The sequence below is a fragment of the Aptenodytes patagonicus genome, chromosome 20 (assembly GCF_965638725.1).
Source record: "Aptenodytes patagonicus chromosome 20, bAptPat1.pri.cur, whole genome shotgun sequence".
NCBI lineage: Eukaryota > Metazoa > Chordata > Aves > Sphenisciformes > Spheniscidae > Aptenodytes > Aptenodytes patagonicus.
In genome coordinates, this window is record NC_134968.1 from 5,699,540 (window position 1) to 5,727,497 (window position 27,958).

Genomic DNA, 27,958 nt, shown 5'->3' on the forward strand with positions numbered 1-27,958 from the left:
ACGTGGCGGCGGGGCCGGGTGGGTGGGTGGGCTCATGGGGAGGAGGGGGCTCTGCGCATGCGCCCCGCGCCCCCCGCCCGGGCTCGGCGGGCCCGCCGCGGCGGCGCGAGTGGGCGGCCGAGGGGCCCCGCCGCCACCATGGGCTGGAGCCGCGCGGGGCGGCGGCGTGAGTGGGGCGGGGGGGGGGGGCTGAGGGGAGGCGGGAGCTCTGAGGGGAGGCGGGGTCCTGAGGGGACCGAGCCGCGGGCTCTGAGGGGAGGCGGGGTCCTGAGGGGACCGAGCCGCGGGCTCTGAGGGGAGGCGGGGTCCTGAGGGGACCGAGCCGCGGGCTCTGAGGGGAGGCGAGAGCCGGAGGGGAGGCGGGAGCCTGAGGGGACCGAGCCGGGCGCTGCGAGGGGCTCCGGGCGCTCTGTGGGGAGCGAGGGGCGGAGAGGAGCCGCCGCGCCCTCCGCCGCCGGCCGCCGTTGCGAGGTGCCGGTCGCGCCTCCGGAGCCCGGCGTCTCGCGTGGGCCGGGCGGGCCCGCGCATCCCCGCTGCTTGCCCGCGGCTGGCGCCGTCGGCTTTGTTCCTCCGGGCTTCCCCGGCGGGCTCTGGAGGGCAGGGACGCGCCTGGGGTCCCGCCGCGGGGAGGCGGCTTTCGGGGACGGGCATTTCTAACGTGTTTTTCCCAAGTGAAGAAACGCAAAGCCTCGTCGCGGCTTTTCCGGCATCAGAGAGAAGGGCGCTGGGTGCTGGTAGTACACAGCCTTCGAGGTGTTTTTACCACCTCCAGTGGCAAATTTTGCTTTTTCCTGTGATGCTGATCTGAGTTGCAAGTGGCAGGTATTTTTTTTACTTTAAGAGACACCAACTGTCTGTCACCTCGCTAGCCCACCCTCCTTGCGAAGCCGGCTCTGCCATCCCAACTCCTCAGCCTGGCAGGACGGCGCTCGGCAGATCCCCGAGCGTTCAGTCCACGGCAGCAGACGCTGTTGTAGCACCAACACGAGCTAAGAAATCAGCAGCTCCTTGCTCTCCTTGGCCAGATAAACGTTTATGATGCTGTTGATAGCAGAGTTAACCCTGTCTCGAGGTAACCGGGGCTACGGCCGTGCAGTTTGACGTTTCTCTGCGCTCGATCTGAATGCAGAGCACGAGGAGAAAAATCCACCCCCTGTATCAGGTAATGAAAGTTTTGGCCTCTGTTGGGCCTAACTTTCACTCGTCATCGTAAAATTTCACAAGAATGACATTTGTACAGTTACTTTTACTGGCTTTTTTTAGCCAATTCTCTTTTCTACTGGTAGGAATTAGTTCTGACTCTTTCTGGTTGTTGCGACCTTGCTTCCCAGGAAAGTGCTAATTTTGTTCCACCGTCAAATTGATTACAAATAGGAGATAGTGCAGAGATTTAGTTAGGGCATGGATGTACAGTATGGATTCTCAAGCAACAGTTGGTAATACCAGGTTCAGCTTTTTCACTGGGTGTTTAGTTAGTATTTAGAAATACGAGGACGAACAGAAACCTTGCATTTGACAGACAATTGATTATTCCTGTTATTATTTCCATGTCTTCTGCCCACTGTAAGTCAAGGATAATTGGTAGGGAAAAAATCTGTCCCTTTCTGTTAGAAATCTGTTTCACGGTGATGTTCAGCAAACCAGCTGTCAGTCCAGTTACCAAAACCCACCTTTCTTCAGGTCATTTAAAAGGGGAAAGCTGTTGTTTTCTGTCAAGACTTGTGATTAGGAAAATGAAAGGTGTCCTCTCTGTATTTTTTATTCTTTCCAAGTGTATTCTAAAGTTATACTTGTGCTTTCCTGAGGGAACAAATAAGCTCCATTCTGTGAGGTGGGATATGTAAGAATTTTTAAAAGAAAATGAATATACAAACGCACAGGTAATTTGAGCCTTATTGTGCCGTTCCTTATTCTCCCCATACAACTGCAAACAGCTGAAAGTCCTGTATTTCCAGCAATCCTAAAATTAACTGCAGTGTTTCTGCAGTTCTAAAAAGGCAGGAGGGGACGATGTTTGTTTTCCCTCTCGCGTCGCGCTGGTGGCTGAAGCAGATCCGGAGGGCTTGGCAGTGGGTGGGGTGAACCGTTACATATTTTCTGTGTCTGACGAAGGCGCAGGCTGCTCGGTGTCCGTCCTTCTCCTCTCTCCGGTCAGCGGCAAAAGCTAACGAGTAGACGATCCTGATGATTAAAGCCGAGGTAGAGTAGTTTGACTGCAGGGATTTCCCGTGCGACAGTGCAGCCGGGGATCCTTTATGGCCAGGGGCTTCTGAGCATGTCTGCGGCTGAGGAGGAGGCGAGGTAAGGGAGCAAAAGCTCAGGTGAGCGGGGTGGGTTGGTGGTGTGCTGAGAGCGGGTGGCTGTGTGCTCTGGGACGGTCGTACTGAGTGTGGCTGTCTGCCCTGGGAGTATTTCTGTGGCTTTTTGTAAGAAAACGATCCCTTCGCAGTGTATTTCTCGAAAAACGGTAACTTGACTGACATTTCTGAATTGAAATGGCCAAGGATGGGGCAAAACGGAACAAGGAACGTATGTTAGTACGCTTTGACACATACGTTTGAAGGTTTGTGTTTCAGATCACCTGAAACTTGTTTTACAAGACTCTGTTTTTTTCAGCTGTGTTGAAAACGCATTCAGCTGCTGTTCGTTGTGGCTACTTGGGTTCATCACCCAGCTTCTCTCATCCTTGCAGTGGTTTTAAAACTGGCTTTATCAAGTTTCAGATCAGTTGAAATTGTGAAAAGTTATTAAAAAAATCTTAACGACTGGCTGTACCCTTATCAATGTGACCACCTTTAGTACTTTTAACACTAAAATTGTGAGTTTGTATTATCACTGATGCAGTGGACTATTGAATTATTGCTAATAGACAACATTTTCATTTAAAAAACTAAGCGTTTTCTTAATTGATGCAACAACATTAAGTTGGGTTTTTTAAAGCAACTCCCAGGTCTGAATGCATGATTATAAATGAGGAATTGTCATGAAATACCTGTTTTCTAGATGGGCTCCATTGGTACCTGTTCTTAGCCCTTCATTAGTGATTATTTTTGCCTGTTACTTCGAAGCAGACATCCAAGTCATCACAGATGACTTGCAGGTGATGCAAATATCAGTAAATAACTGAAAAATGGGGGTCACAGACTGAGAGCACGGCGGCTTGCTTTGAATGAGTTAGAGAAGAGCCCCAAAAGGGTCGGAAAACGTGCTGACAGTGAGGACTTCAGTGGTCCTGTCCGTCTCTTAAAAGAGAGAAGGTTAAAAGAAAACTTGTTAACAGTTTATGAGTGCGTTTGTGAGGACAAAAGGTATGGCAAGGCAGTGGTCAAATGCTAGGCAAGTTTCGACCAATTTTAAGAATTTAGCAAAGATTTTAGTATATACTGAAGAGTTTTAATTGGAGACAGTTTTTCTAAAGAATTTTCTGTGGTTCAAGAGGTAATTGGTTTGGGAATTGTATTGCTTAGGTGAAACTTTATCTTAAAAGGTCTTTTCTGGCTTTGTATGGTTTTATAGCAGACAAGGGCAAGATTCAAGAGCAAAATTCTTATTAGCTGTGAAATCTAATCGCTGATGGAGAGTTTGTGATGAATTTTAACACACAGATTTGTTGACTTAGTAATTTACTGACTGCCAGCAACTTCTGTGAGTCAAAAAACCCCCCCCAAACTCTCCTAAAACATCACTTTTTGCCAAGCAAAGGATGAGGTCCCGTGTACTTCTTGTAGCGCCTGCAGTTGTACGTAAGTGTAACCCAGCTACTTAGGACCAACAAAGCAACCTAGAAACAGGCTGTCAGGAGTTGTTTAATCCTGAAAGTGCCTACATCGGGTGTGTTATGGACTGCGGTACTGAGACTCCTGTGCCTCGGGTACTGCTGTTGGAGCTGGAGCCAGCAGCCGCTCTCAGTGCGGCTGACGCTTCTTTTTTGACCAAGCTGCGATGCTGGAGAGTGAGGACTTGTTAGATGGCAGTGAGCCTTCAACCCAGAGCTGCTCGAGCACAACAGGGTACATGTGAGCCGGGAACGGGGGAACCCAGGCAGACTGTGCTCATCAGATTGAATTTGGGTGATTTGCCAGTGTTCCCCTTGCGATCATTAGCACCTGCGAGGGGCCGCATGGCTGAGAAAAGTCATGAAATCAGTCTGTAGCCTCACTATTAGCACTGAGCCGGGCAGAGGGAGGCAATTTTGTGGCTCTTTCCTAATGCCACTTCAGATTTTCACCATCTCTTTTTTAAACATCGGCAACGCAAAGCGAGTTGCGGCAGGTACCTCTTTTATGCCTTAGCCTTATTGCTCAGACGGGATTCTCTGAATAGCGGCACAAACTTGGACAACAGTAAGGATCATTAAACAGAGTAAAATCCTCGGCAGATAATGGACCCCTTTGTTGTCTGGCCGCTCTGCAGTCCGAGAGGATGGGCGCTGCTGTCTCATTAGGAGGGAAGGTGATCCTTTCTTCCCACCCTGTTTCCAGCTTTTGTTTTTCATGCTGCCATTCAACAAAGTCCCTTACGGAGTTTGTGTTCCAGATTTATTTTTTTTTTTAATCTAGTTAATAGGAAGTAAATTATTCCCATGAAAAAAGTTCTGTTAATACTTCCTCCTTTTCATACATTTCCCCTTCTCCTTATGCTTGCTCTGGCTTTAACACTGTTGACCTGCATGGGGAAACACGACCCTTCCTAGCATCCCTGCCCAGCACATAGGAAGACTCCCTGAATTACAGGTGCGCCTCCGAAAACTGGTCCCTGGACCACAGCCCGGTCAGCCCCTCGAGGTGGCCGCACTGCCGCCTCCGTGCGGGGAAACGATCCCGTTTGCCGTGCTTTGTGAATGAATAATTTATTGCAGAACCCCACGTCATTATCAGTCTTTCCAGCTGGTCTTTGCACTTCCCGCGAGCAGCAGGAGTGGAATTCCACTGTCCTGTACTTGTGCTGTGTAATAACGTGCTACGCTTTTTTTTGGACTCAAGTTGTGGTTAATAATGGCCAAATTCTATTAAATCACATTTCACTTGCTGTGTTCAGTATTGCTTGATGTCTAAATTCTGCCTCTGAAAAAACCCCATGCTTTTTAAATGTCTGAATTATCTATTCACTGGCCATTCTTTGTCATGGCTTTGGTAGGCTGATTGCTTTCTGTTAAAAGCCACAAAAAAGAATTTATCTTCAAAATGCTCCTTGGAGGGGAAGAAGGCAATGTTAGATTTCCTCTTCTGACCTCCTTGTACCATAAATATGAATCGTTATCGCTGCTTGGGTAGTGACGCACAGCTCTCCCCAAATTGTGGACTGTCTGGAAGATCTGGTTGGGATTTTTAAAAGCTTGGCTTTCTTTTGTCTAAAACAAAGGTTTAAGGTGAAAGTTCCCAGATGCGCTATGGGCTAAACTGACAAGCGGCAAGGTATGGCTGGACAGTTGTGACGTTACTAGGTGTTTTCTGGTGAAGGAAATACTGAGAACGGTAAATACTGTAGCAAAAAGAAATCCCTTTTCCTTCTGCAAACGTAGGTAACTTAGTTTCATACCTCGATATTGGCTAATAATTCCTTAATGATTACATTTCAAAGAAGAACCCCGGGCTTTAAGTAATAACACAAGTTACAAGGTTTTCTGACTCTATAAATAAAAAGCTATATTTGGAAAAAAGTGTATTTATGGACAAAACTGTATTAAGGGAAATGTGATGGAAAAATTGAGTCAGATGAGCTGATGTATGAAGCATTTCCCTATGGAGTCATTGGGCTGAAAAATGTTTTATATGCCTAAACTTGAACAGATGCTTCAACACACACACACACTGCCCCCCTCTCCCCGCCCCCAGTTTTAATATTAGCAGTTCTGTTCATACCACTGTGATTAATTCACAAACCAGCCTGTTTTAGTCTCTTTTCCAGGGGCTATCGGGTATTTCCAGATCATCCAGGTACTTAAGCCCATGCCTAACTAAATATGCAAGCAGCCTGGTTATTAGCAGGATTTCTTTCAAGCTTTACATTAGGCATGTGCTTAAATGACTCACTGACCTGGGATTTACATTTTTACACAGGAGTGAAGGATTTCTCCCTGTTACCTTGCTTAGATGAAAATCGTTGCAGTCAGCCAGCTCTTTTGCCTAAATAAGGACATGATACCAGCTTTCAGCTCTTCAGATATTAGTTCCACCTTTGTAGTTAGAAGTTTGTCAGAAAACAATTCTGAGTGTGTGTGCCTGACCTCGTTTAAGATACTGTTGAAGTACTAAGAGAAGACATCCATATGGATGACCAGCAGATTGTGCCTGCCGTTCTCCGTTCTTTTTAGTACGAATATTGTATTCGGTGGTGCTGGAGAGGTGGCTGACAATGGTATTTTATTATTTTCCTTTGAGCACCCGTTGTGGTGTTCCACTCAGCCGCTAATCCGCTTTCCCAGGGTTGTTTTATTTGCCTTGTAGGTAGCTGTGCACAGTGCTTTCTCTCTTCTAAAAATACCCAAAGACCCCCAAAACACGCAGCGCGTTGGAGCTGGTTATTTCCACTTTGCTTTTCTGATCGAGCTAAACTGATGAAGGAATGTGGAAAAATGGCATCTGGGTCTAAACCTAAGGATAGCTGTGGTGCGCCTCGGGAATACGCGGCTTGCGGGATAACCGATGATGCTTGTGGCTCAGGGTGTATTGGCTCTTGCTCGCGGTGACATCCCAGCGTCGGACACTGGTCCGTGGTGCAGCCGTGCCAGACTTGTGTATAACAAGTCGTCGTCATCTGTAAAGTTCTGTCTCTCTCTCGTGCTTAAAATAGTAGAGAGCCTGGAAGGGTGATATGTTTCTTGTGTGTACATGGTTTCCGTGCTACCTTGAGGGTGAGTTTCTGACTCCTTGTTAGCTCCTGGAAGTCTTCCTCTGTTATGGGTTCAGGGACACAGCTGACAAGTAATGCTGCATAATCCTGGGGCGTGAGGTTAGAGAAACATCTGCAGGCAGGCAGGGCGCTGGGTGGTAGGTTGTGCGCATGGGGCTGGCCCTGATGTTAATACATTTTTAAATGGCGTGAAAAGAAAATAATTATGGTTCTTAATGTATGTCTTGCAGGTGTGCTGTCTTGCACGCAACATCTCCTAAAAATCTAAAAATCTCCTGATTTCCATGGTAAACATTTTTAAGTAGTTGAGAAATGACTAAATTTTAATTACAGCAGGCATTCATTCACAAGAGTTACTTAGCTGACATTCAAATACATAGTTAAACTGTTTTTAAAAGGAGAAGAATTTTCATAGTGGAAATTCTGATTCCTGGGATATTAAAAAAATAAAGTAAAATTGAAGTGTTTGGGAGGAAGTGCACAGTGATCTTCCATGTAGCCATATGGAAATGATCTGCTTTATTCCTTGGTTCTTGTGAAGTCTGCACTCCTTCTGGACTGTTTACTTGAAATGCCCACTTCTGTGGCAATACCCAGCTTGATTTGTATTCCTCAGCCTGCTCTTGCTCTCTTTGCAATCTGTGGCAAAACCTTATTGATCTGGGTGGCTGCAAAATCCGATTCCCTGGAGGATTGTGCTGGAGAGTTATCGACAGAAATAAATAATTGCTGCCCTTCAAGTGTGCCAATTGCATGAGATTTGTTGGATGAGTAAATACTAAATACCAATTGGCTGTAACTTATCAACGATTAATAACCTGAGGTACCGATTTTTTTTCTTTTTGGCTTCTGCTAGCGCCTCTCTTTTAGCTGATTCATTAACCCGCTCTTCCCACAGCCCCCTGGGGAGACGCTCGCTCCTGGCTCCTTTAGAACAGCCATACTGGATCAGACTGAAAGTCCGCCTGGTCCGGAGTCCTGTTTCTGACACTGGCCCAAGCACAGGAGAAGCATGTTTGAAACCCCTCTCAGCATTTTGACTGCTTTCCGCCTAGAGACTTACCCGTTGTGTGAAGCACTATCTCTTTTTTTTGGTTTTTAAGGGGCTTTCCTTCTCCAGGCTACTCCAGATTTTACAGCTCCCTACCCTCCTCCCCCCTCAGCCTTCTCTTTTTCCCACTGTTCTTCCTACACCAGCCAGTCCGTACCTGTGGTGGGGTTTGCAGCTCTCCTCCGAAGCTGTTTCTGCTCTACTCTGTTTCCATGATGGGGGATGGCGAGAGCGATCAGAGCTGTACGCCACAGCCAAGACGCGGGTGAACCATGGGTGCTCACGGTGACACAGCAGCGTCCGCTGTTCGTGCGCTCGTCCTTCTCTAACACTGGTAAAATGCTGTTGGCTTTCTGGACTGTGCTGAGTGGCGCCGGAGCTTTCACGGAGCAGCCTGTCAGCCCCAAGATCTCCTGCTTGCTGAGGCCGTCTCAGGGCACATCTTTTTTAGTGTGAAATTGAGATTTTATTTATTTTTTTTTATTCAATGTATGCATCACTTTGTCTATGTAGAATTTCATCTGCCATTTTATTACCAGGTTACTTAGAGTCCTAAGGTCCTTCTGCCGTTCCTCATGGTTGCTTATCTTCCTTGCCTTGAATATTATCATCAGGATCCTTGGTCACATCCCACCCACCTCCCTGTTGCGTTTTACTCAAACAATGTCCTGGTCCAGCACAGGTCCCAGCCTCTCTCCCTGTGAAACTCCGCTCTGATCTCCCTCCCTTGCAGGAAATGGCTGTTTACTCCGACTCTTTGTTATCTTTCACCCAGTTGTTTATCCGTGCAGGGACAGTCCCTTTTCCGGTGTGGCCTTTTGGTGTCCCTACAAGAAGCCTTTGAAGAGAGAGACTCGCAGATCTTAAAAATCCAGGTAGTCTGGAGCCTTTTGTGAGGCTGGAAGTCCCTTTACAGAAGCCACACTGACTTTTTTCCATGGTATTTCATATTTGTACAGATATATCGGTTGTCCGCTAATTCTAGTCTGTATAATAATGTCTAATTAGTCCTGTACGAGTGTCGGGTTTGGAGGCCTGCAGTTTACCCGGATTTTCTTCGCAACCCTTGTCTTACAGAGTTGGCATTGCTCTTGCCTCCGCGTACCAAGTTGATTTTAAGAAAGGCTGTAACCAGGTTGGCTGTTCCAGCTCTGAGCTCTGTTAACCTCTCTGGTGAATGCCACCCGGTCCTCCCCACCCGTTACTCTTCCTTTTGGCTCTTCATTCTGTAACCTCCTCTCCAGTCACTTCAGTGTGAGCCAGTTTCCCAGAGTCTCTCCGGGGGCATGGGGCTGGCGAGGAGGCTGGCTCTGTTTCTAGTACTGTAAGTGGGTGTGTAAAGAAGTCCCGTAGTTTTTCCTCTGTGGCATTGTCGTCTCTCTTAGTAGCATTAAGAAATGAACCTGTTCCTGGTAGTGGCTTTCTGCAGGGAGGCTCCCTCAAGATGCGGATGGGTATCTGAAGTGCTAACAAAGTGATGGGGGAGAAACTATTTTAGTCATAGGATAGAAGGCAGCAACATGGCCAGCAGGTCGAGGGAGGGGATGCTCCCCCTCTGCTCTGCTCTGGTGAGACCCTCCTGGAGCACTGCCTCCAGCTCTGGGGTCCTCAGCACAGGAAAGACACGGACCTGTTGGAGTGGGTCCAGAGGAGGCCACGGAAATGGTCCGAGGGCTGGAACAGCTCTGCTATGGAGAAAGGCTGAGAGAGTTGGGGTTGTTCAGCCTGGAGAAGAGAAGGCTCCGGGGAGACCTTATTGCAGCCTGTCAGTACTTAAAGGGGACTTACAAGTAAGAGATATATATATATATATATATATATTTTTTTTTTTACCAAGGCCTGAAATGACAGGACAAGGGGCAACGGTTTTTAACTGACAGAGGGCCGGTTTAGATGGGACATAAGGAAGAAATGTTTTATGATGAGGGTGGTGGGACACTGGAACAGGTTGCCTGGAGTAGCTGTGGATGTCCCATCAATGGAATTGTTCAAGGTCAGGTTGGACGGGGCTTTGTGCAACCTGATGTAGTAAGAGATGTCCCTGCCCATGGCACGGGTTGTTGGACTGGATGATCTTTAAAGGTCTCTTCCAACCCAAACCATCCTGTGATTCTGTGAACTTGGCAGAGTAGGTATGAGTTGCCTTAGTGAGAGAATCCACCAAATAATCAGTGGTTTTTTATTAGGAATTACCTTGCTTGCAGCTAATCCCCCTTTTCTTTGGGTGAATGAGGAGATGTGATACAGCGGATGCTCAAATATCCTTTGTATTAAGAATATTCTTGCAAGCAGACCGACTCACCTCTGCATTAGAAAATGGTTGGGCCCCTTGTGCGTACCAGAGAACTGGTAAAGCGATAGCTGCCGTAGTTGGTGGTAGATCTTTGAATATGTGCTAGGTAGAATAGTAAGGCTGTGTCTGTGTTTGTCACTAAAGCTATCTAGTGCGTTAATGTTTTTTGTCTCTACTTCATAGTTTCCTGTGAATGTTTTATTCTGGTAATGCAGATGGGAAATTGCTTGTATCCAAACTTGCAGCATGGTCTTAGCCAGACTTGGGAGTGAACCGGCTTGTCCAAAGACTGCAGAGGCCACCAGGAGACTCTCTTGTTGGTACAGGTTCTGTTGTTATATGCTTGCCTTATTTTCTTTTAGTTCTAAGTAAGGTTTTTTACAATGTTTGGTGTTCTAGATATTTTTCTAAGTAAGATCTTTTAAGGCCAGACCGCCAACCTGGCCAGTGCTTTATAATCCTGTTTACACTGACGCCCAATTTGTGTTGAGGCAGCGAGTCGTGATTTCTCTGTGGTCTTGCTAAATGGTGGTGATCTGCTGTCTCCTGGTTGGAGCTTGAAGACAACATGCACAGAACAAGCACAAAGTTCATTCAGTGACTAAGAAGGTTGTATCAAGATGTAACCACTCTCCTAAAATCTTGAAAGCTTGGAAATAAGAAACTGGGGGAAGCTTGGCACTGCCGTGTTGCCCACAGTTGTGCCTGTAGTATCTCCGTGTGCTTTTTTCCATCTCCAGCAGGACCAAAAAGCAGTATATACCATAGCCTCGTCCCGCTGGCACTCTCATATCAAGTCACATGCCTGGCTTAAGCAGTTTCCATGCCTTTGGGAGGCTAATCTGCCTTAAATTTGCTGCTAATTTTCATAATCCGTGTCGATAATAAGTCTGATAAAATACATGGCCATGTAAAGCAGTCAGGTGGCAAAAAAAGACCTGCCTGCTACTTCATGCTTGGTGAAGTGCGCCTTTCTCTGTGGCATGAGGCATGGTGCAAAGAGGGCTTCTAGCTTCCTCTCATAAAATAGAAGTTATTTGTGGCTGTTCTCAGAAAGAAAAAAAAACAGTTGGTATGTGCGTTCCCCCAGCTGGTGTGATGGAGCGTAGGGGGTTCAATCAGCGAGTGCTTCAGGTCTCTTCCGAAGGGGGTCTAGAAAAGTATTCAAGTCTTTCCAAAAATGACAATTTTGCGTTTCCTATTTCACTATAGGAAATAATTTTTTTTTAACAAATAATTCATTTAGTGAATTTATGTGTGTATTTATATTCTAAATTTTATCTTTGGCAAAATAAAGCTGTTAAGACTCCTGCTGAACTCAAGCCGGAGTAAAATTTTAATGCCAGTATAGCAGTCTGCTCTGATTTACTACGCTCCTTTTCTCAAAACAAATCGTACTTCAAACCGATTTACTGAAATGAAACTCTTCAATTATTTCTGCAGTTTAGTAGCACTTGAGAGAAGTTGAAGCAGGAGGCCGAGCGAGCTTGCCTGGCAAGCTTGTGGTTTTGCTGCTATCTTGTTGTAGTGGGCCCCTTGCTCTCCGCATGGGGCTCTGGAAGGAGATCTGCCCTCTGCGTGCGCAGCCGTGTGTGCGCTGGGCACCGCATCGCTGTAGAGAGTGGTTTTGATGGCGAGGCGCTGGCATTCTGTCTTTGGCTGTAGGTGTTCCCGACACCATCCTCATAGATTGTTGTGGTGTGCAGGTAACTGACGGTGGAAAGATGGCCTGCTGGCTGGCTGGCTACCATCCTCCTGAGCTTAGAGCTCTCCACCTAAGGAGACGTACAGCTGTGTAAAGTCACAGAGGTCTGCAAAGGTTTCTGGTCCTCCATATCTCAGCAAGTGGAAAGTCCTGACCAGGTTTAGCAGAACTGTTCCAAGTGCTGGATGTCCTGTAAAGCAGTCGGTGGTGAGGGTTTGCAATGTCCACTGTAATGTCCTCGTCTGCCTTCTGAACATCCTTCCTTCTCTGTAAAGCTTAGTCGCAAAGCTGCTGTTGAAGAAAACGTTAGGTGAATTTGGTACAATTGTAGGGTGAGGTGGCATCTCGTGCTAGACCAGATGACAGAGCTGGGAAGCAAGAATTTTTTTATTTTAATTTGGGTCACAGTGAAACAACTGCCATCCTTAAATGTTGCAGAATGGGTGATTGGGGACATTGTGGCAGACTGTGTATGTGGTATCTATTTTATTTACAAGCCATTCATACTAGTTTTTGAGGCCTATCTATGAAGCAAACGCTATCATAGTTTCTTTTGACTGTCATAATATGGTAGTGGGTGAATCAGGTGTCCATCCCCATTTGACTGTAGCCAGCTCAGCCGAGTGAGAGCCTTCTGACGTACAGGAGCCGACAGAATTGCTCTCTTTTGGCTTCTCTCTTCTTTCCCAAAATGGCCGTGAGAGTGATATTTGGGTCAGCTGCCTCGAGAGTGTTGTTTTCTTTTGACACTCATCCCTCTGAGCATATAGGAGGAGCCCGATGGGGAAATGCTGTGGTGCTGTTGGCTGCAGTGAGATCAGGAGTAGTTAGCGGGGTGTTGTGGTTGTTCGAATCACTAATCACGTCAAGACAGAGAAATCTCTGTGATGCCTGACTGAAACGGTATGCGAGTGAAGATGGCCTTACCCAGACCTCACTTGCGAGAGAGCTGGAGGGACCCAGGTAAGTGCAGGAATGCTTTAGCCCATACAAAGGCTGTTGCTCTCCAGCAGCGCATGTCCCTCAGTGGCTTTGCTGTGGATGTGACACACAACGGTACTTGTGTCTTCTTCGATTTGGACCAGAGACCTTTTGGGTCTGTCTGGGAAAATATGATCTTGCTGCAGTCCTCTGGGTCTCGGTGTAGAAGTGCTTGTCCTTAGGTCTGAAGTGTCAGGTAGGGCATTGTGCCCCTGTTTCCTTTGAGTGCACAAGTTGTTTTGCTTCCCCTGGGCTCCGCTCTTCCCCTGCATGTCTCTGGGTGCAGCCCTGCGTGACGGTGCCGGGCCTGCCCACACAAGTGCTGTTGCGGAGTTTGAAGCGGGACGCCGTCCTGCAGTTTCTTTCCCTTCGCTGTTCACAAGCTGGCGAGCGCGTCCTGAAATGAGCTGAATCTGTGGAATTCGTTGGTAGGTGTGTGCAGTAACCCCAGCCCCACTGTCCATCGTGCTCTGTCACTTTGGAGTGGTGTTGGTCACTTAGTACCTGCCTTTTGTCATCATCCTCACTGCATTTTTTCTATCTTTACCCTGCCATTGCCTGTATTTGTTAAAATAACTGCTGAGAACACAGGTGCAATAGTCAACAGTACAATATTTTTAATATTTTAATGATGTATTCTGTTTATATCATGCCGATGCTAGTGGAACTGCACAGGGTGTGTTGGGGGTGACTACACAGGAGCAGCCTGTGCTTTTTCGGGCAGTCGTCCCGCACTGTGGACGGGAAGGATTTTAGGTCGCAGTATCACTTGCCAGTGTATTTTAAGTCCCTGTAACTTGTCCCCCCACTATTACCTTCATTCTTACAGGAAAAATTGCTTTGCTGCTGTTGTCCCAGACTCTTCTCAGTGGTACCCAGAGAACAGGTGATGGGCACAGATTGAAACACAGGAAATTCCACTTAATCATGAGAAAAGCTTTTTTACTGTGAGTGTGGTCAGACGTAGAACAGGTTGCCCAGAGAGCTTGTGGAGTCTCCATCCTCAGAGGTATTTCAAACCCGGCTGGACATGGACCTGCCAGCCTGCTCTGGTTGACCCTGCTTTGGGAGATAGAATTGCTAGTTTAAACTACTGGTTGGCAGAATATTATACATTTCTTAGGGTAATGCATATGGGTACAAGGGAACCTAGAGGTTAAGCATCTTCAAAATATAAATAAGTGACTGAAGTAAATGGGTGGTTCTCTCGCTTACAAAGAAGATGTCACAGTGTCGGGCTTAGGCATTTGGTGTGTTTGATCTCTGAAGTATTTTGGCAAGCGGTAATGCTTCGTGTGTCTGAATCAGGGTTTAGTAGCCCTGAGCTAAGGAGCATGTGGTATTATCTTATCGATTGGATGTCTAGTTTGGGAGCAGCTCCTAGAAAGAACTTGGTATTTGGGAGATGAGTGCTGTACCTATATGATCATCTCGTGGAAAAGCCTGCAGGATCCGCTTGGTGTGAAATAAAGGGAGCTGACAGCTCACAGTCAGGAGTGTTCTGTGGACCTGAATCCATACTGAGACCGCGCTCACCCAGTCTGATGGTCATTTCAGTTGGTAGGAACAGTCTTTCTTGAGAACACCCTCCTGATCTTTGGATTTTAAGGGTACAAATAGCAGTCCCTGGCCACATTGTCTGCAGACAGCCTGGGCTGGCAACCTGTTGGTTAAACACTTGGCCTTGATTTCTAAACAGCAGTGTTGGGTGTTTTCTCTAGTATGGCTTGAGCTTCAGATTCAACCTCTTTGCAAAATGAAATTGCCCTTTACCTACCCTGTAGTTCCTTGGTTTTATCGTCCAACTAAATTATGCAGGGAAAGAGTTTTGCTGTACGTTAACAGCTCCTACGTAGTGAGGAACAAGTGTGGCAATGCTGAGGCCAAGAGCAGGGCAGGGCCCGGGTTGGTAAGTTGTGCTGGACCTGCCAACGCTGTATGAGGCCAGTTTGTATAGGAGCTATTCAAAACCATCTGGGCTCAGTAGAGTTAAACTTTATTGTAGAGAAATGCTTTGATGTGTGTGAGACGAGAAAAGAGAGGTGGGTGAGATGAGAGAGGGGATGTTATGGAGAGCTTGGGCAGTGTTAATTCCTGGGTTGTTTTTGAGCTCCAGTGTAGCAGCTTTTCTCTGGTTGGGTTATTCCTAATCCACAAGCTGTGTGAAGGGAGAGGGGTTGCTCGCGCTGCAAGCTTCAGTCCCGGTATTGTGCTGGTACGACCAAGGTTTGGTGCGATGCCGTGTCAGTTTGGCTGTGGCTTGTTGTCCTGAGGATCAAATGTTTCATTGCAAAGGCTGTCAAACAGCACACCGCGTCTCGCCGTGTAATCTGCTGACCAGTTTATTTTCTCCATTATTACGTTTCACATCACCAGAGTGCAAGCATCACCTGGGGCTTGCTTCTGTTTCTTCATACCTTAAGTCTGTAGGACAGATCTGATGAGCAGCTTGCTCAGGTTTGCTAAGCATCTGACAACTCTGTCCTGAGTTGCTACAGGAATGCCAAATTCGGGAGTTTGCTATACCAGCCTCCGAGCTGGTATACCTCGGAAGGGACACTGAATGCTGAGCGTGTATGAAGGGACTCAGGCTGACACGGGCCCCAAAACAGGTCTCCAAAAATTCCGTGAGGTAACAGACGCGCTACAGCCCAGCCTCTGTTTTCGACGAAGCCTGTTGTCACTGCAGGCTTCCGCTCTCAAATGAACTCACGTCAGGCTTGCAGCTCGTCGTGTCCTCGTGCTGCAGCACAGGGTGCACAGGCTGCCCCGACAGACGCCACTCTTCCAAAGTCGGGATCTCACATGCTCTGGGGTGTCTGCCCTGGAAATGCTGCTTCCGGGAGGAGCGTGTTTGCTGTAGGTGAAGTAAATGCTGTTTGGGCCAGCACGAAACACGTTGTGATTTCATTTGAATTGTGTCACTGCGGGGGAGTGTTGCTAAAATTGTCACTTGGCTTTCCATGTTAGCGTTACCTAGAGGGCACGCTGAGGCTACTGGAGGTTCACGTCTTAACTGCAAATTCCGGTTTATCTTTAAGCTGAATGCTTGGGTGGGTATGTGTATGTTGATTTTCAAAAAGATATGTATTTGACGTCTTTATTTTTTTGACAGCACAAGAATCTTATTATATCTCTACCTCTTACCCATATTTTAGTGTTCTCTTTATGTCCCGCATAGGATCTGCGGTCTCATAATTCAACGAGGGTTTTTTTAGACTCGAGGGGATTGGTCTAGGGATCAGCAAAACCTTGTTAACATGCCTGGGATTTGAAGGCACCGTTCAGAAATTATTTCCAAATTGATATTGACACTGTAGCTTTTTCAAAACCATTCTCTGCTTTTTGCCATGTGAGACTTGCCAGATGACAGAGTATTTACTTGAAAAAGCGCTGTGTGTTGTCCAGAAAGTCCCAGCCTTTTCACTCCCAAATATTCTATAATATAGATTAAAAAATAAAATTCAGTACAGTTGTTTTCTTATTCTTTTTCAGCTGCACACTGCTGTAAACACTTCTGAAAAAACACAGGATTCAAGTTGGTGGTGATTGAACCCACTTCCTTCACGAATGATGGAAGGGTGGTAACAATGAATTCTCTTATCCCAGGAAGATCCCCGCGTCCTTCCCCTCGCGTCGGTTGGGAGGATGGACGCTGGAATTGCTGCTCAGGTCAGGAAGGCAGGTGGCATCAGTGCAGTACACAACAGGATCTACGGTGTGCTTGTACCTTGCCAGTGCTGGGTCTGGCCACGACTTTCTCCTTCTTGAACAGTAAAGTCTTACTCATTTTTCAGGTTTTAAAAAAAAAAAAAAAAAAAAAAAAAAAAAAAAAAAAAGGAACCCCCGTGCTTCCTCAAAAATAATTGTAAATCATGCAGTTTCTTACATTTCAATGCAAATGAGATTTGAATGAATAATTCTAATTATTCATTCATCCTAATTCAAATCCTATTTTAATTAGCCTGTGGGCCCGATTTCACTTTCATGCAGCATGAAACCTCTTTTGATTATCAACAGAATTGCCATGCATTTATTCTTGAATTTTTTTTCTGCTCAGCACACGTCTTTTTAAACTGCTTAAAAACAAAACAAATAATCATTAATAAATTAATCAAATTTCATTAGCATGACATGGTAGGATATATTTTAAGGGAGAAAAAGTCTTCCTGTAAATATATTCCCCTTAATGGCTGCCTTTTGGCTACAAAATCTTTCTCCTACGTATGCCGTTTAAGACAAACCTTGTCCGAGGAGGTGCTGCTGAACTATTGAAATTCGGAGAGACCTGAGAGCTTCAGCTCCCTGTTCCTCGCTGGGAGCTGGGTCTCACGGCTGGAAGGTGTGCTCCTGCGCTGCACTTCGCCTCTGTTCCAGGGAAAACTCAGTTGCGAGCTGAAGCCCATACCCGGGTGTGGACTTGGCCAGGGGAGGGTGTCTCAAGCTATGATGGGATGGTGAGCTGGGCTAGGAGGGGTGGGTTGGCCCGTCTGCCTTCACAGCGCTGTCGGTCAGCCATGGTGGAGAGGTCAGTTGTAGAGTCCTTCCAGCCAGAGTCATAGAATCACAGGATGGTTTGGTTTGGAAGGGACCTTGAAAGATCATCCAGTCCAACCCCCTGCCGTGGGCAGGGACATCTGTCACTAGACCAGGTTGCTCAGAGCCCCGTCCAGCCTGACCTTGAACACTTCCAGGGATGGGGCATCCACAGCTTCCCTGGGCAACCTGTTCCAGTGCCTCATCACCCTCATTGTAAAAAATTTCTTCCTTACATCTAGTCTGAATCTCCCCTCTTTTAGTTTAAAACCATTACCCCTTGTCCTATTGCAACAGGCCCTGCTAAAAAGTCTGTCCCATCTTTCTTATAAGCCCCCTTTTAAGTACTGACAGGCTGCAATAAGGTCTCCCCGGAGCCTTCTCTTCTCCAGGCTGAACAACCCCAACTCTCTCAGCCTTTCTCCATAGCAGAGCTGTTCCAGCCCTCGGACCATTTCCGTGGCCTCCTCTGGACCCGCTCCAACAGGTCCGTGTCTTTCCTGTGCTGAGGACCCCAGAGCTGGAGGCAGTGCTCCAGGGGGGTCTCACCAGAGCAGAGTAGAGGGGGAGCATCCCCTCCCTCGACCTGCTGGCCACGCTGCTTTGGATGCAGCCCAGGATACGATTGGCCTTCTGGGCTGCGAGCGCACATTGCTGGCTCATGTCCAGCTTTTCATCCACCAGTACCCCCAAGTCCTTCTCAGCAGGGCTGCTCTTAATCCATCCATCGCCCAGTCTCTGCTGATATTGGGGATTGCCCCAACCCAGGTGCAGGACCTTGCACTTGGCCTTGTTGAACCTCATGAGTTTCACATGGTCCACTCCTCAAGCCTGTCAGGGTCTCTCTGGACAGCATCCCTTCCCTCAAGCGTATCAGTTATGCCCCTCAGCTTGACGTCATGCACAAACTTGCTGAGGGTGCACTCAGTCCTAGTGTCTATGTCGATGGAATGACATGAAATGAGTCCTGACGTCGTACATTAGGAAAGCATTTGGGATTCGACAGCCTGCAGTAAGGCTGCTCTTAAAACTTGGCTGTTGCATGCTGCACCACCTTATAGGTGCCATACATCTCGGGGGTATGGAGGCGTTGCTGGGAGCGTTTCGCCAGAGTAACAGTTGTTCCAGCTGCCTCCGGTCTTCCTGTCCCACTGTCCATCCCTGCCATGCTTCAACTGTCTCATCCGAAGGCAGGATTTTAAGGTTGCTACAGTAAACTGCTCCTCTGAGGTGAAGTTCTTCCCTCCCTGACTGGTGGGAGGCCATCACAGTTAGATGAGAAAGCTGAAACGAGATGAAATTAATCCCATGTTAAATTCATATTCAAACCCACACATGGACTGGATAGGGGAAGCTCCACACATGAGGGGCCGTTCACTGTCTGTGTCTGTACAATAGCCGTGTTAAAATAACTCAAGAGATTTCCTGCAGTGAATCTCTTAACCTAAAGCTGATTTTTTTTTTCCCCATGTACCTGCTCCAAATTCTTCTTTATTCTTTCTGGATGTCAGTGTCTGCAAAACTTTAATTCGCAGGAGCCAGCTTGCTGTCAGAGATAAGCGTCATGTTATTTGCATCGTATATCCTGCCTGCTCTAAGGAGCCTCCTCCACTGGAAGTGCTGGAATGAACTTATGACAAATACAAGGAATGAAAGTCTCTCTCAAATGCACTTTCTGGCGTGACGTAAATTAGCTGAAATTGCTGACATTTTGCCTTTTTCAGATGCGTGTCAGCGTCCATAGACTTTTATTTCAAACAATGGAAAATCACCGAGTTAAATGTTGCCAGAACAACAAATCTGGGAGATGCTAAGTGTACATTAGGTGAAGGTTACTGCAATATATCTGGGTCCTGCAGTACATGTGTTGTAAAGACAGAAACATGCAGTCTCTAACCCTGGCCGATCTCACGAAACTGAAGGATACCACCATTTTAAATGCCATAATTCTGCCTGGAACTTTTTGCTTTCGTATTACGTTTAATTTGGATGGGCTGAACATTTCCAGTGAAAGAAAGGTTTAATGACAGGTCATTTCACTTGAACCAAAATGTTTCCTTAAAGACAAAGAAGGTCTTTGCCTGCTGGTGGATTCTCCCATATTGGTGTCAGTAGCTCTGCTCTGGACTAAAACTAAATTTAGAATAAGTGACGCTTTCTTGTTGAAGAGAATCAGAGCTCTTCAGCAACTTCACATCTCCACAGCCAGAACTCTCTAATCGACAGGAGTCTTGGTTATTAAACACGTGGCTGATAACACCGTCTTCTGCATCTGAAGGCTGTGGTTAACCTAAATGTACAAGTATGTGCGGTCAGTGTCTATACGTAGGTTTCTCATGCTGTTCATTTATATAACTGGTGGAATTCAGGACGTGAATCCCTGTCTTTCTCCTGAAGCAAGTTCTAAAGCGGGCCAGATGCGTTGTGCCCTCCAGTGGCTGTCTCCCGCTCTGAGCGGCGGCTCGGCTCCGCACCAAGTCGGAGGGAGCTGAGGTATGATCCACCTGCCTCCCCGCGTCTTCCTCTCTATAGCTGGCGAGGTACGATACGAGCCAACCACAGGTGTGTGGTCTGCAGATAGAAAACGCACCTTGAAAAGCTGATAAATACCTCGAAAGAATTTATTAGATGTCGAGGTAGCAGCTCATCTAAAAGTAAAGATTCAGTGTCCCCTCTCTTACTGAAACCAGTGCTAATTTCAAACTTCTCTGTTGTTAATGGCTGATGAATAAACATTGACAGTATCTGAAAATTTAAAGGCTAGTTCCTGCTTTTATTCCATTTACGCTGGCAACAGTATTGAACTAATTTCAAAATTACTCTGTAGTTTACTTTTAGAAAATAGTTTGGCCCTAACGTTTTCAGTGGGTGAAAATTAACCTCTTCTTAAACTCATTTGGGTTTTGTCTCATTTTTAATTGACGAATAACAACATGTCAGCTAGCAACATGTATGTCCCTTTACACGTCCGTGTGTGGTGACTAGATTGGTGGTGCAACCTGGTGTGAATGTGGGTGTTGTGGCTCTTACCTCTGTAATCCCCAGTTCCAGATGTGGGTTTCACTTGCCGTTTCTGTTCAGCGAATTGGAGGCTCTTCAGGTGCATAGAGTACCCCTGGACTCGATCTACCACCCGTTTTGACTCCAAATCTGAGTGAGCCGCTGGGACATGCTGAATGTGCGGGTGTCTGAAGCACTGTCTCTCTGCTCACTGTAATGCAGAGCTCGGGGTTGCAGAGCTGTACTCGCGTGCCTTTCTGAAATGGGGGTTCAGAGCGTGAAGCCACCTGCTGCAGTAAGGTGCTGCACTGGGACTGGAACCCTCTGGTCATTTTTCCTGTTAAAAACGTGTTGTTTCAGCCAATATTATCTATGGCATAACAGTAGCATGGTTGCATAGGAAGAAGAGCATTGATTGTAAGCCTTGGATTCATTGCATGCTCAATTGACAGCTGCTAGATTAAGTGATTGACTGGTAATCCTTCATTTTCTTCCCATGTTTCCCAGCTAAATAAATTGAACTCTCTTAATGTCTCACTTTTAGGCATCTTCCCTGTTCTTCAGCTGGTTTCGACACTAATATATTCACCCTCTGATGTTTAAGCAACTTTTGGAGGATGCAGACACAGGCATTGAGTCCTGTCTTTCTAACAAGGAGGTAAGATCACCCTCCTTGCTCCTGTTTGCACGTGACACGGCCAAGGTTTGCATTGATCATCTCTGCGGTATCACCAGCTCTCGTTGAGATGCTCATCCATTAGGACCCTCACTCCCTTTGCTGTTAACTAACGTCCAGAGTAACTGCTCTCTCCTTTAAAAAAACCCTACTTTTCTTTTCCTTAGCTGCATGTCTCTGCATTGTGCTTGGTTAAAGCGGTGGTTTTGTTTCAGCAGACTCAGCCTCTCGAGCAATCTGTGTTTTTCTGCATCACTGATAACTCTCATCTTTATTTGTCAGCCTGCAAACTTCTGTGCCATTTGCAGATTTTGTCAGCAGCCATTTTCTGGTCGACTCTGGGGAAAATACAGCCTAGCTGCCAGGCCTGTTCCTGGTCTTTGCAGAACTTGCTGTAATTACATGCAATTGCTCTTAGTTCTAATGTGGGAATCATTTGTCAAGATCTTTGTTACTTTTGATCCACTTAATGTGGGCTTTTTTAATACTCTCTTGCGCTATTTTTTTCTCACACTGTCATGAAGTAATAAATCAAATGTCCTACACAGCCCATCCGCATTATGTCTGTGCTGTTGCCTTTTCAATGAAACATTGAATTTCACCAGAAGGGGATTACATTTATATCCTTTAATTCTGTATTGATTGCATCCCCTGAAATTTCATTATTATGCCTGTGAACAACTCTGTAGTTGTGTGGAAGAAGTTGAATAGTTGCAAATACTAGTTTTCTTCCAGTCTCCTGGAATTTCTCCAGGTTAAGAATAAATCACTTTGAAGATCAGAGTGCCAGAGATTTGTGCAATTCTGGTTTTAGGATCTTTCACCAAATGTTGTTCTGATGTAAAAATTTCTGTTAATAATGTTTGACAAACTGTTGTTTGACATCATCGGAGGACTGAAAGATGTCTTATCCCCTGTGCTACAGCAACGTCAAACAGTTCTTCCTGTGCTCAATATTTTACCAGTTTTACTACTTTGAGCTCCAGGTGGGCATGTGACGTCGCTAGGTTTCGTTCATTGTAATACTTCACAGTGTTGCCAGCCGTGAGTTTCCACTGATGGTTTTTTTTACTGTTATGATTGCAAATTTATATTGATTTCTATCTAATATCTCTTCCAAAATTTTTGACGGATAACTTTTTTTAAACTAGATTTTCCTTCTACTCTCCCAAAAAACATTACAAAATACATACTAAAGTCTTTTTTGGCCCTGGAAGGGAGATTTTTGGCCTCCCTAAGGGACTGAACCCAAATCCATAGAACAGTTTGAGCATCAGGTTAGAAGTCAGATGTTCCTTAGGTCAAACCCTGTCTCTAGCCTAGACCTGCAGGGTAGCGCTGCTCAGGTCACTCAGGTTGGTCCGGTCTTTAAATCAAAGATAATAGCGGTTGCCTGTTTCTCAGGTTTGGTCTGGGTGATTCATTTCTGTCTGAAGACAACTGGCATTGCCCTGTGGAGAGAACAGTTTCTCTCCATGGGCTGTGATCGAGGCTGAGATCGCCAGATCAGGCTTTAACAAGGCTTGGCCACCTCTGTGCAAGTTAAAATAAATCTTACTGTTCGTGGTGGGACGTAGCCAACAGTGCCCATAAAATTTCACGGCAGCTTAGCTTTCGATCCGCTGTGTTTTGGAGACTTCAGCCTCAAGTGTAAATGTTTTTATTAACATTTGAAATACAGAGCAGCCGCGTCTTTCTCTTCTGCTCAGGAGTAGCTTTGGGAGCACGTTTTGTCTGTGAAACGGCAGTTAATTGCTACTTTTTTTTGTAGCAGACTTCTCAAAGGCCTGCGGAGGAGACATCGGATCTTCAAGCAAATTCTGGTAGCTGGAGTTTCCCGATAACAGGTGATGCTACAAACATGGTTGTGTGTTGGTTGTAAACATCTAGAGTTTTCTGGTTAAATGTTTGCACCGTTTAGGCTCAAGCTGATAAACTCATAAATATTTGGGGGTTTTGTTTGTTTTTTAGATAAAATTATTTGACCACCATGAGTTGGAGTTTTCTGACCCGTCTGTTAGAGGAGATCCACAATCACTCAACCTTTGTTGGCAAAATCTGGCTGACAGTGTTGATTGTATTTCGGATTGTCCTAACTGCTGTGGGTGGAGAATCCATTTATTACGATGAACAAAGCAAGTTTGTGTGCAACACGGAGCAGCCTGGCTGCGAGAATGTTTGTTACGATGCTTTTGCTCCTCTTTCGCATGTGAGGTTTTGGGTCTTTCAGATCATTCTTGTTGCCACTCCCTCTGTGATGTATTTAGGCTACGCAATTCATAAAATTGCCCGGATGGTGGAACACAGCGAAGTCGACAGAAGAATCAGAAGCAAAAGCTTTTCCATGCGCTGGAAACAACACCGCGGCTTAGAGGAAACCGAGGAGGACCACGAGGAAGACCCGATGATGTACCCAGAAATAGAGCTGGAAAGCGAACGGGAGAATAAAGAGCAGCAGGCCCCTGCCAAAGCTAAGCATGATGGCAGGCGGCGAATCCGTGAAGATGGACTCATGAAAATTTATGTGCTGCAGCTTCTGGCGAGGACTACGTTTGAAATTGGCTTTCTCGTGGGTCAGTATTTTTTGTATGGCTTTGAGGTCAGCCCCATATTTGTGTGCAGCAGGAAGCCGTGCCCGCACAAGATAGATTGTTTCATTTCAAGGCCAACCGAAAAGACCATTTTCCTGCTAATAATGTATGGGGTGAGCTGCATGTGTTTACTTTTGAATGTCTGGGAGATGCTCCATTTGGGATTTGGCACAATCCGGGACACGTTGAACAATAAGGGAAAAGAGCTGGAAGACTCTGGTACCTATAACTACCCTTTTACTTGGAATACGCCATCTGCTCCTCCTGGCTATAACATCGCGGTCAAGCCAGAGCAAATGCAATATACTGAACTGTCCAACGCCAAAATGGCCTACAAACAGAACAAAGCCAACATAGCTCAGGAACAGCAGTATGGAAGCAACGAAGAAAACATTCCTGCCGACCTGGAAAATCTGCAGAGGGAAATTAAAGTGGCTCAGGAGCGCCTGGACCTCGTGATCCAGGCTTACAACAACCAAAACAATCCCGGCAGTTCCAGAGAGAAGAAATCCAAAGCAGGCTCAAACAAAAGCAGTGCCAGTAGCAAGTCAGGAGATGGGAAGAACTCTGTCTGGATTTAATGTTGGCTGAGTTTATATATTGGGTTTTTTCTCCTAGTTTATCATAACCAGCAACCCCTTGAATAATGGCTTCCATTAAGTAAATATTTGACTCTGCTTATTTTCAGGGATACCGTTGGCTAGTGATTCAACCTCTCAGAAAGGGTTTATACGCATATTCTAGGATTATAGAACTTTATTCTTCTGTCTTCCAAGTCAGGAGACAAATAGGTATATTTAAATCATTCTCATTGAACGGTTTATGCTGTATGTACAGTATTCTAGTACATTTATTATGCACAATTTTTTGTATTTGTACACTGGATCTCTGATGTTACACTTTTTTATATTAACGAGGAGAAAGCAATGGGTAGCCGTTAGCATTTTGCTAGTTTTATTACTGTGGTCCGCAGTTTCATCGTTGTTCTTCCTTGTTTTAAACGTAAAACTTTCTATGCTGCGTTTCAAAAGTGCCTTGAACATGCACACAGCACAGAGGAGTCTCCGGTTATCCAGGCAGCCAACGGGTGCCAGTCACTGAGCAGCAGAGCAGTGAAAGATTTGGAAAACATCTGTTAATGGTGCTCTTGACTCTGTCTTTTACAAAAATGATGTGCTACTTATAAAATGGAAGTGTCATACTGTAACTGTTACGTGCTACGGTTTTTTTCGCCCTATGGAAAATAACTTACAGGAAAAATGTACGTGTGTGAGAGTACTTGTGTTCAGAGTAAGAGTGCCAGCCGTAACACAGAGAGGGCTCAGACCTCTCTGCAAGCTTTATGCAACAGGAGGGAAGAGAGACTTCAAACTCTTGTAAAACATCCAAAAAAAGGTAAATAGACATTACTGGATTCGGTAGTTCCACATATTTATGTGGTATCTATGGAAATGGACGTTTCTGAGGTCTGTTGTTACACAACACCCCGCTCCCCAAGGGCATGAGGTTGTTACGATACCTTTTGGATAAGATTTCTGTCTTTTCCAAAGTAATCTGGTTAGATGGAGTCATGGTAATTTTGTTTCTCTGTGCATTACACTCGAGGAATAACCTTCCTCCCCAGCCAGGACACACGAGCTGTCTGTAGGAGTTTTTACAAAGCCCTTTCTGAATATCAGTGATACTGCCTTATTCCAGACCCCTCTTCCTTCCATTATGTCTGAGGAATTTTGTTCAGACAGAGCAATATGTGTAATTTAGATTTCTGCTTGAGAGACCAGTCAGATTTGGCATTCTGTGGTTTTGGCATTAAACTTGAATTTATAATTAGAAAAAGAAGAATGCGGTATTTACTGCCTTTGGCGGTGTCTTTTTGGCAAGGATATGCATTAATGTTTCAGAGATGCTGATAAATGTGTATGCTTTTTGCTACTATTTATAATGTATTCAAGACCTTGCTCCGCTCTCTTTTTTTGTTAGTTTTTCATGTGTTTTAATATATTTTGGGGGCCTGTTTCAAGCGGGACTGTTCTGTTTCGAGCCTACCTCAGTCCTTAGTGCCCTCATTACAGCCTGGTCAGGAACAGGATTGAGAAGTAAGGCTCCGTGGAGGATGCAGGTAAACCTGTACTCCATTCCTGTACCGCAGAACATCGAAGCGTAGGCTTTACATTAAATTTAAACTAAGGGGATACGAGCACATGCTTGCAGTTATCCTCTACCCAAGCACTTGCTGAAAACAGGTATTTTGCTGACTTGTTTTCAGTCTGTTTTCACTCTGGGACACCAGGGAGTCCAGGCGTAGATCCCAGCTATCTCTCATCTCTGCTTTAGAGAGGCGTAAGTGTGCCCAGAGCCAACGCAACCCTCTGCACGAGGTCAGCGAGAGCTTCTCCAGTTCACCTCCAGCAGAGACGTTTGGAAGCGAACTTGCTGTCTGGCTTTTTGTTTAGCAGTAGCTCCTGGCCGCTACTCCGGGAAAGGAGCAACCTCTGAATTTTATGCAGAAAAAGTTTCAGGGTGATGTCTTTAAGTAAGTATGAGTAAGTAACACAGTAAGTATATAGCAGTTTTTAAAAGCTTAAGTGGACTTGCGGGCAAGGACATCTAGCCAGTGAGATGAGACTAGCTGTGTGGGGTGAGAGGGAGTGTATTAATAGTGGTCCTCTAATTAAACAGGAGCCTGAAGAGAAGCACGCTGCTTGAAGATGGGCAGAGAGGCTTTGCCAGCAGAAAGCTGGGAGTCTGATGGAGGAGCTGGGTGGAAAACATGTTGTCTGAAAGTACTAGGGAAAGACATTTGGAGCCTGGAGATAAACGCGGATGCGTGGCTACAATCCACTCATTATCCCCTGACACTGGGGTGTTCTTTTCAGCTTCCCAAAAGCTGAAAAGTTGCTCTTAACCCTTTGCCGTGGTTTCGGAACAGCCTTTCACCAGCTGAATGGCAAGAAGTGAAAATCCTTTCCCCTTGCTGCTCTCTACGCAAACTGCAGTGATTTCTTATTAATGGCTTAAAATAAAATTGGTTCATGACGGCTGCTTCACCCATTGTTTGTATTGGCCCTTCCCCAATTAACGATCTGAACCGTTACCCCCTTAAAGCTACTGTCTCAGGTCAGTCCTGTGAGCTTTTGTCCACACCAGTAAATACTCCCGTTAGTGTATAGAATATTCCAATCCCAGCACTGAATTCATTCCGAAAATGCAAAGTAATGGAGCTGTTTCTATTACTGGTTTTTTGTTTTCATTTTAATTGTGTATAAAGTGCACATTTTCTTTGAAACTGAGTGTTTGTTATTAGCAGAGGATGTCTGTTAAAGCTCTAAATGTTCATGTCTGTGACTGTATTCAGTTTCAAAGTGTCGGGCTTGATTTTTCCTTTTGAAGAAATGATACATGCATTACTTTAAAATGCTCTCTTGCTTTGGCTTAATGTAGGCCATTCCAAAATAAATGTTCAGAAGAGACTTTTGGACAAAAAATACTGAACATAACTTGGGTTTGTCTTGTCATTCTCTGGTTTTGGTTGCAGTTTGGAAAAAAAATAATCTATTAAATCCAGTGGATTACTCCAGTCCGAGTGAGACGGCTTCTTTTTTCCAGCAATATGCTGCGAATATGTGAGTGAGGGAGAGGGATATGTTAATGATTTTTCTTTGAGCCACAACTTGGAGTTTTTATATATTTGACCTTGTTCAGTGTAATAAAAGAGTTGGTTAGAAACCAGCTGTGCCCTTCTGCTCGTGAATTGCTCTTCAGTGACAAGAACAATTGCATTAAAAAAAGAAAAATCTATAAACTTTGGAAGTCAGACCTTGAGAAGGGTACCACTTACGAAAACAAGAAAGTCTGCATTTATGCATATGAATGAGCATGCTGATATTGTCCAGTGAACTGTGCAGCATTAGCTGGCCTAATTTAGCTGCGATTTTTGACGGAACATACGGGAGCTGGCTGCCCAGCTCCTTTTAAAAATTGCAGCTGAATGCCCGTCTGTTTTGCCGTCACAAAAGATGGCTTTTGTAAGCGTCCCATGCTTTCCCCTCGCTGCAAATTTGGCCTCAAAATTGGAAGTATGTCTAAGGAGGCATTAAGTGGTTTGTCGTGTCATGCAGCTGCGGGAAAGCTAGAAGTGAGATGGATTTGGTGGGGGGGGCGTGGAATAAAAAGCTGTTTGTTCGGAGTTAAAGGAAAAAGCAGCCGTATAGACGAGGACAGTGCTGCTCCTGCTCACAGAGCACGTTGTGTCCTGAGCCTCAGCGAGGGCTGT

At 45.8% G+C, this 27,958-nt stretch overlaps 1 protein-coding gene across 3 annotated transcripts; it reads left to right on the forward strand.

The window, feature by feature from the left end:
• The first annotated feature begins 128 nt into the window (after nt 1-128).
• GJC1 (gap junction protein gamma 1) lies at nt 129-27,439 on the forward strand. Of its 3 annotated transcripts, none has more exons than XM_076356807.1 (4): nt 129-166; nt 20,963-21,076; nt 22,866-22,941; nt 23,066-27,439. In XM_076356807.1, exon 4 carries the CDS (start codon nt 23,085-23,087, stop codon nt 24,264-24,266), a length of 1,182 nt encoding a protein of 393 aa, XP_076212922.1. In that variant the 5' UTR covers nt 129-166; nt 20,963-21,076; nt 22,866-22,941; nt 23,066-23,084; the 3' UTR covers nt 24,267-27,439. The 3 variants fall into 3 exon arrangements, with proteins under 3 accessions (XP_076212922.1, XP_076212921.1, XP_076212923.1); XM_076356806.1 differs by lacking the exon at nt 129-166 and adding an exon at nt 2,145-2,301; XM_076356808.1 differs by lacking the exon at nt 129-166 and adding an exon at nt 2,145-2,301 and having other exon boundaries at nt 22,869-22,941.
• The last annotated feature ends 519 nt before the right edge of the window (nt 27,440-27,958 follow it).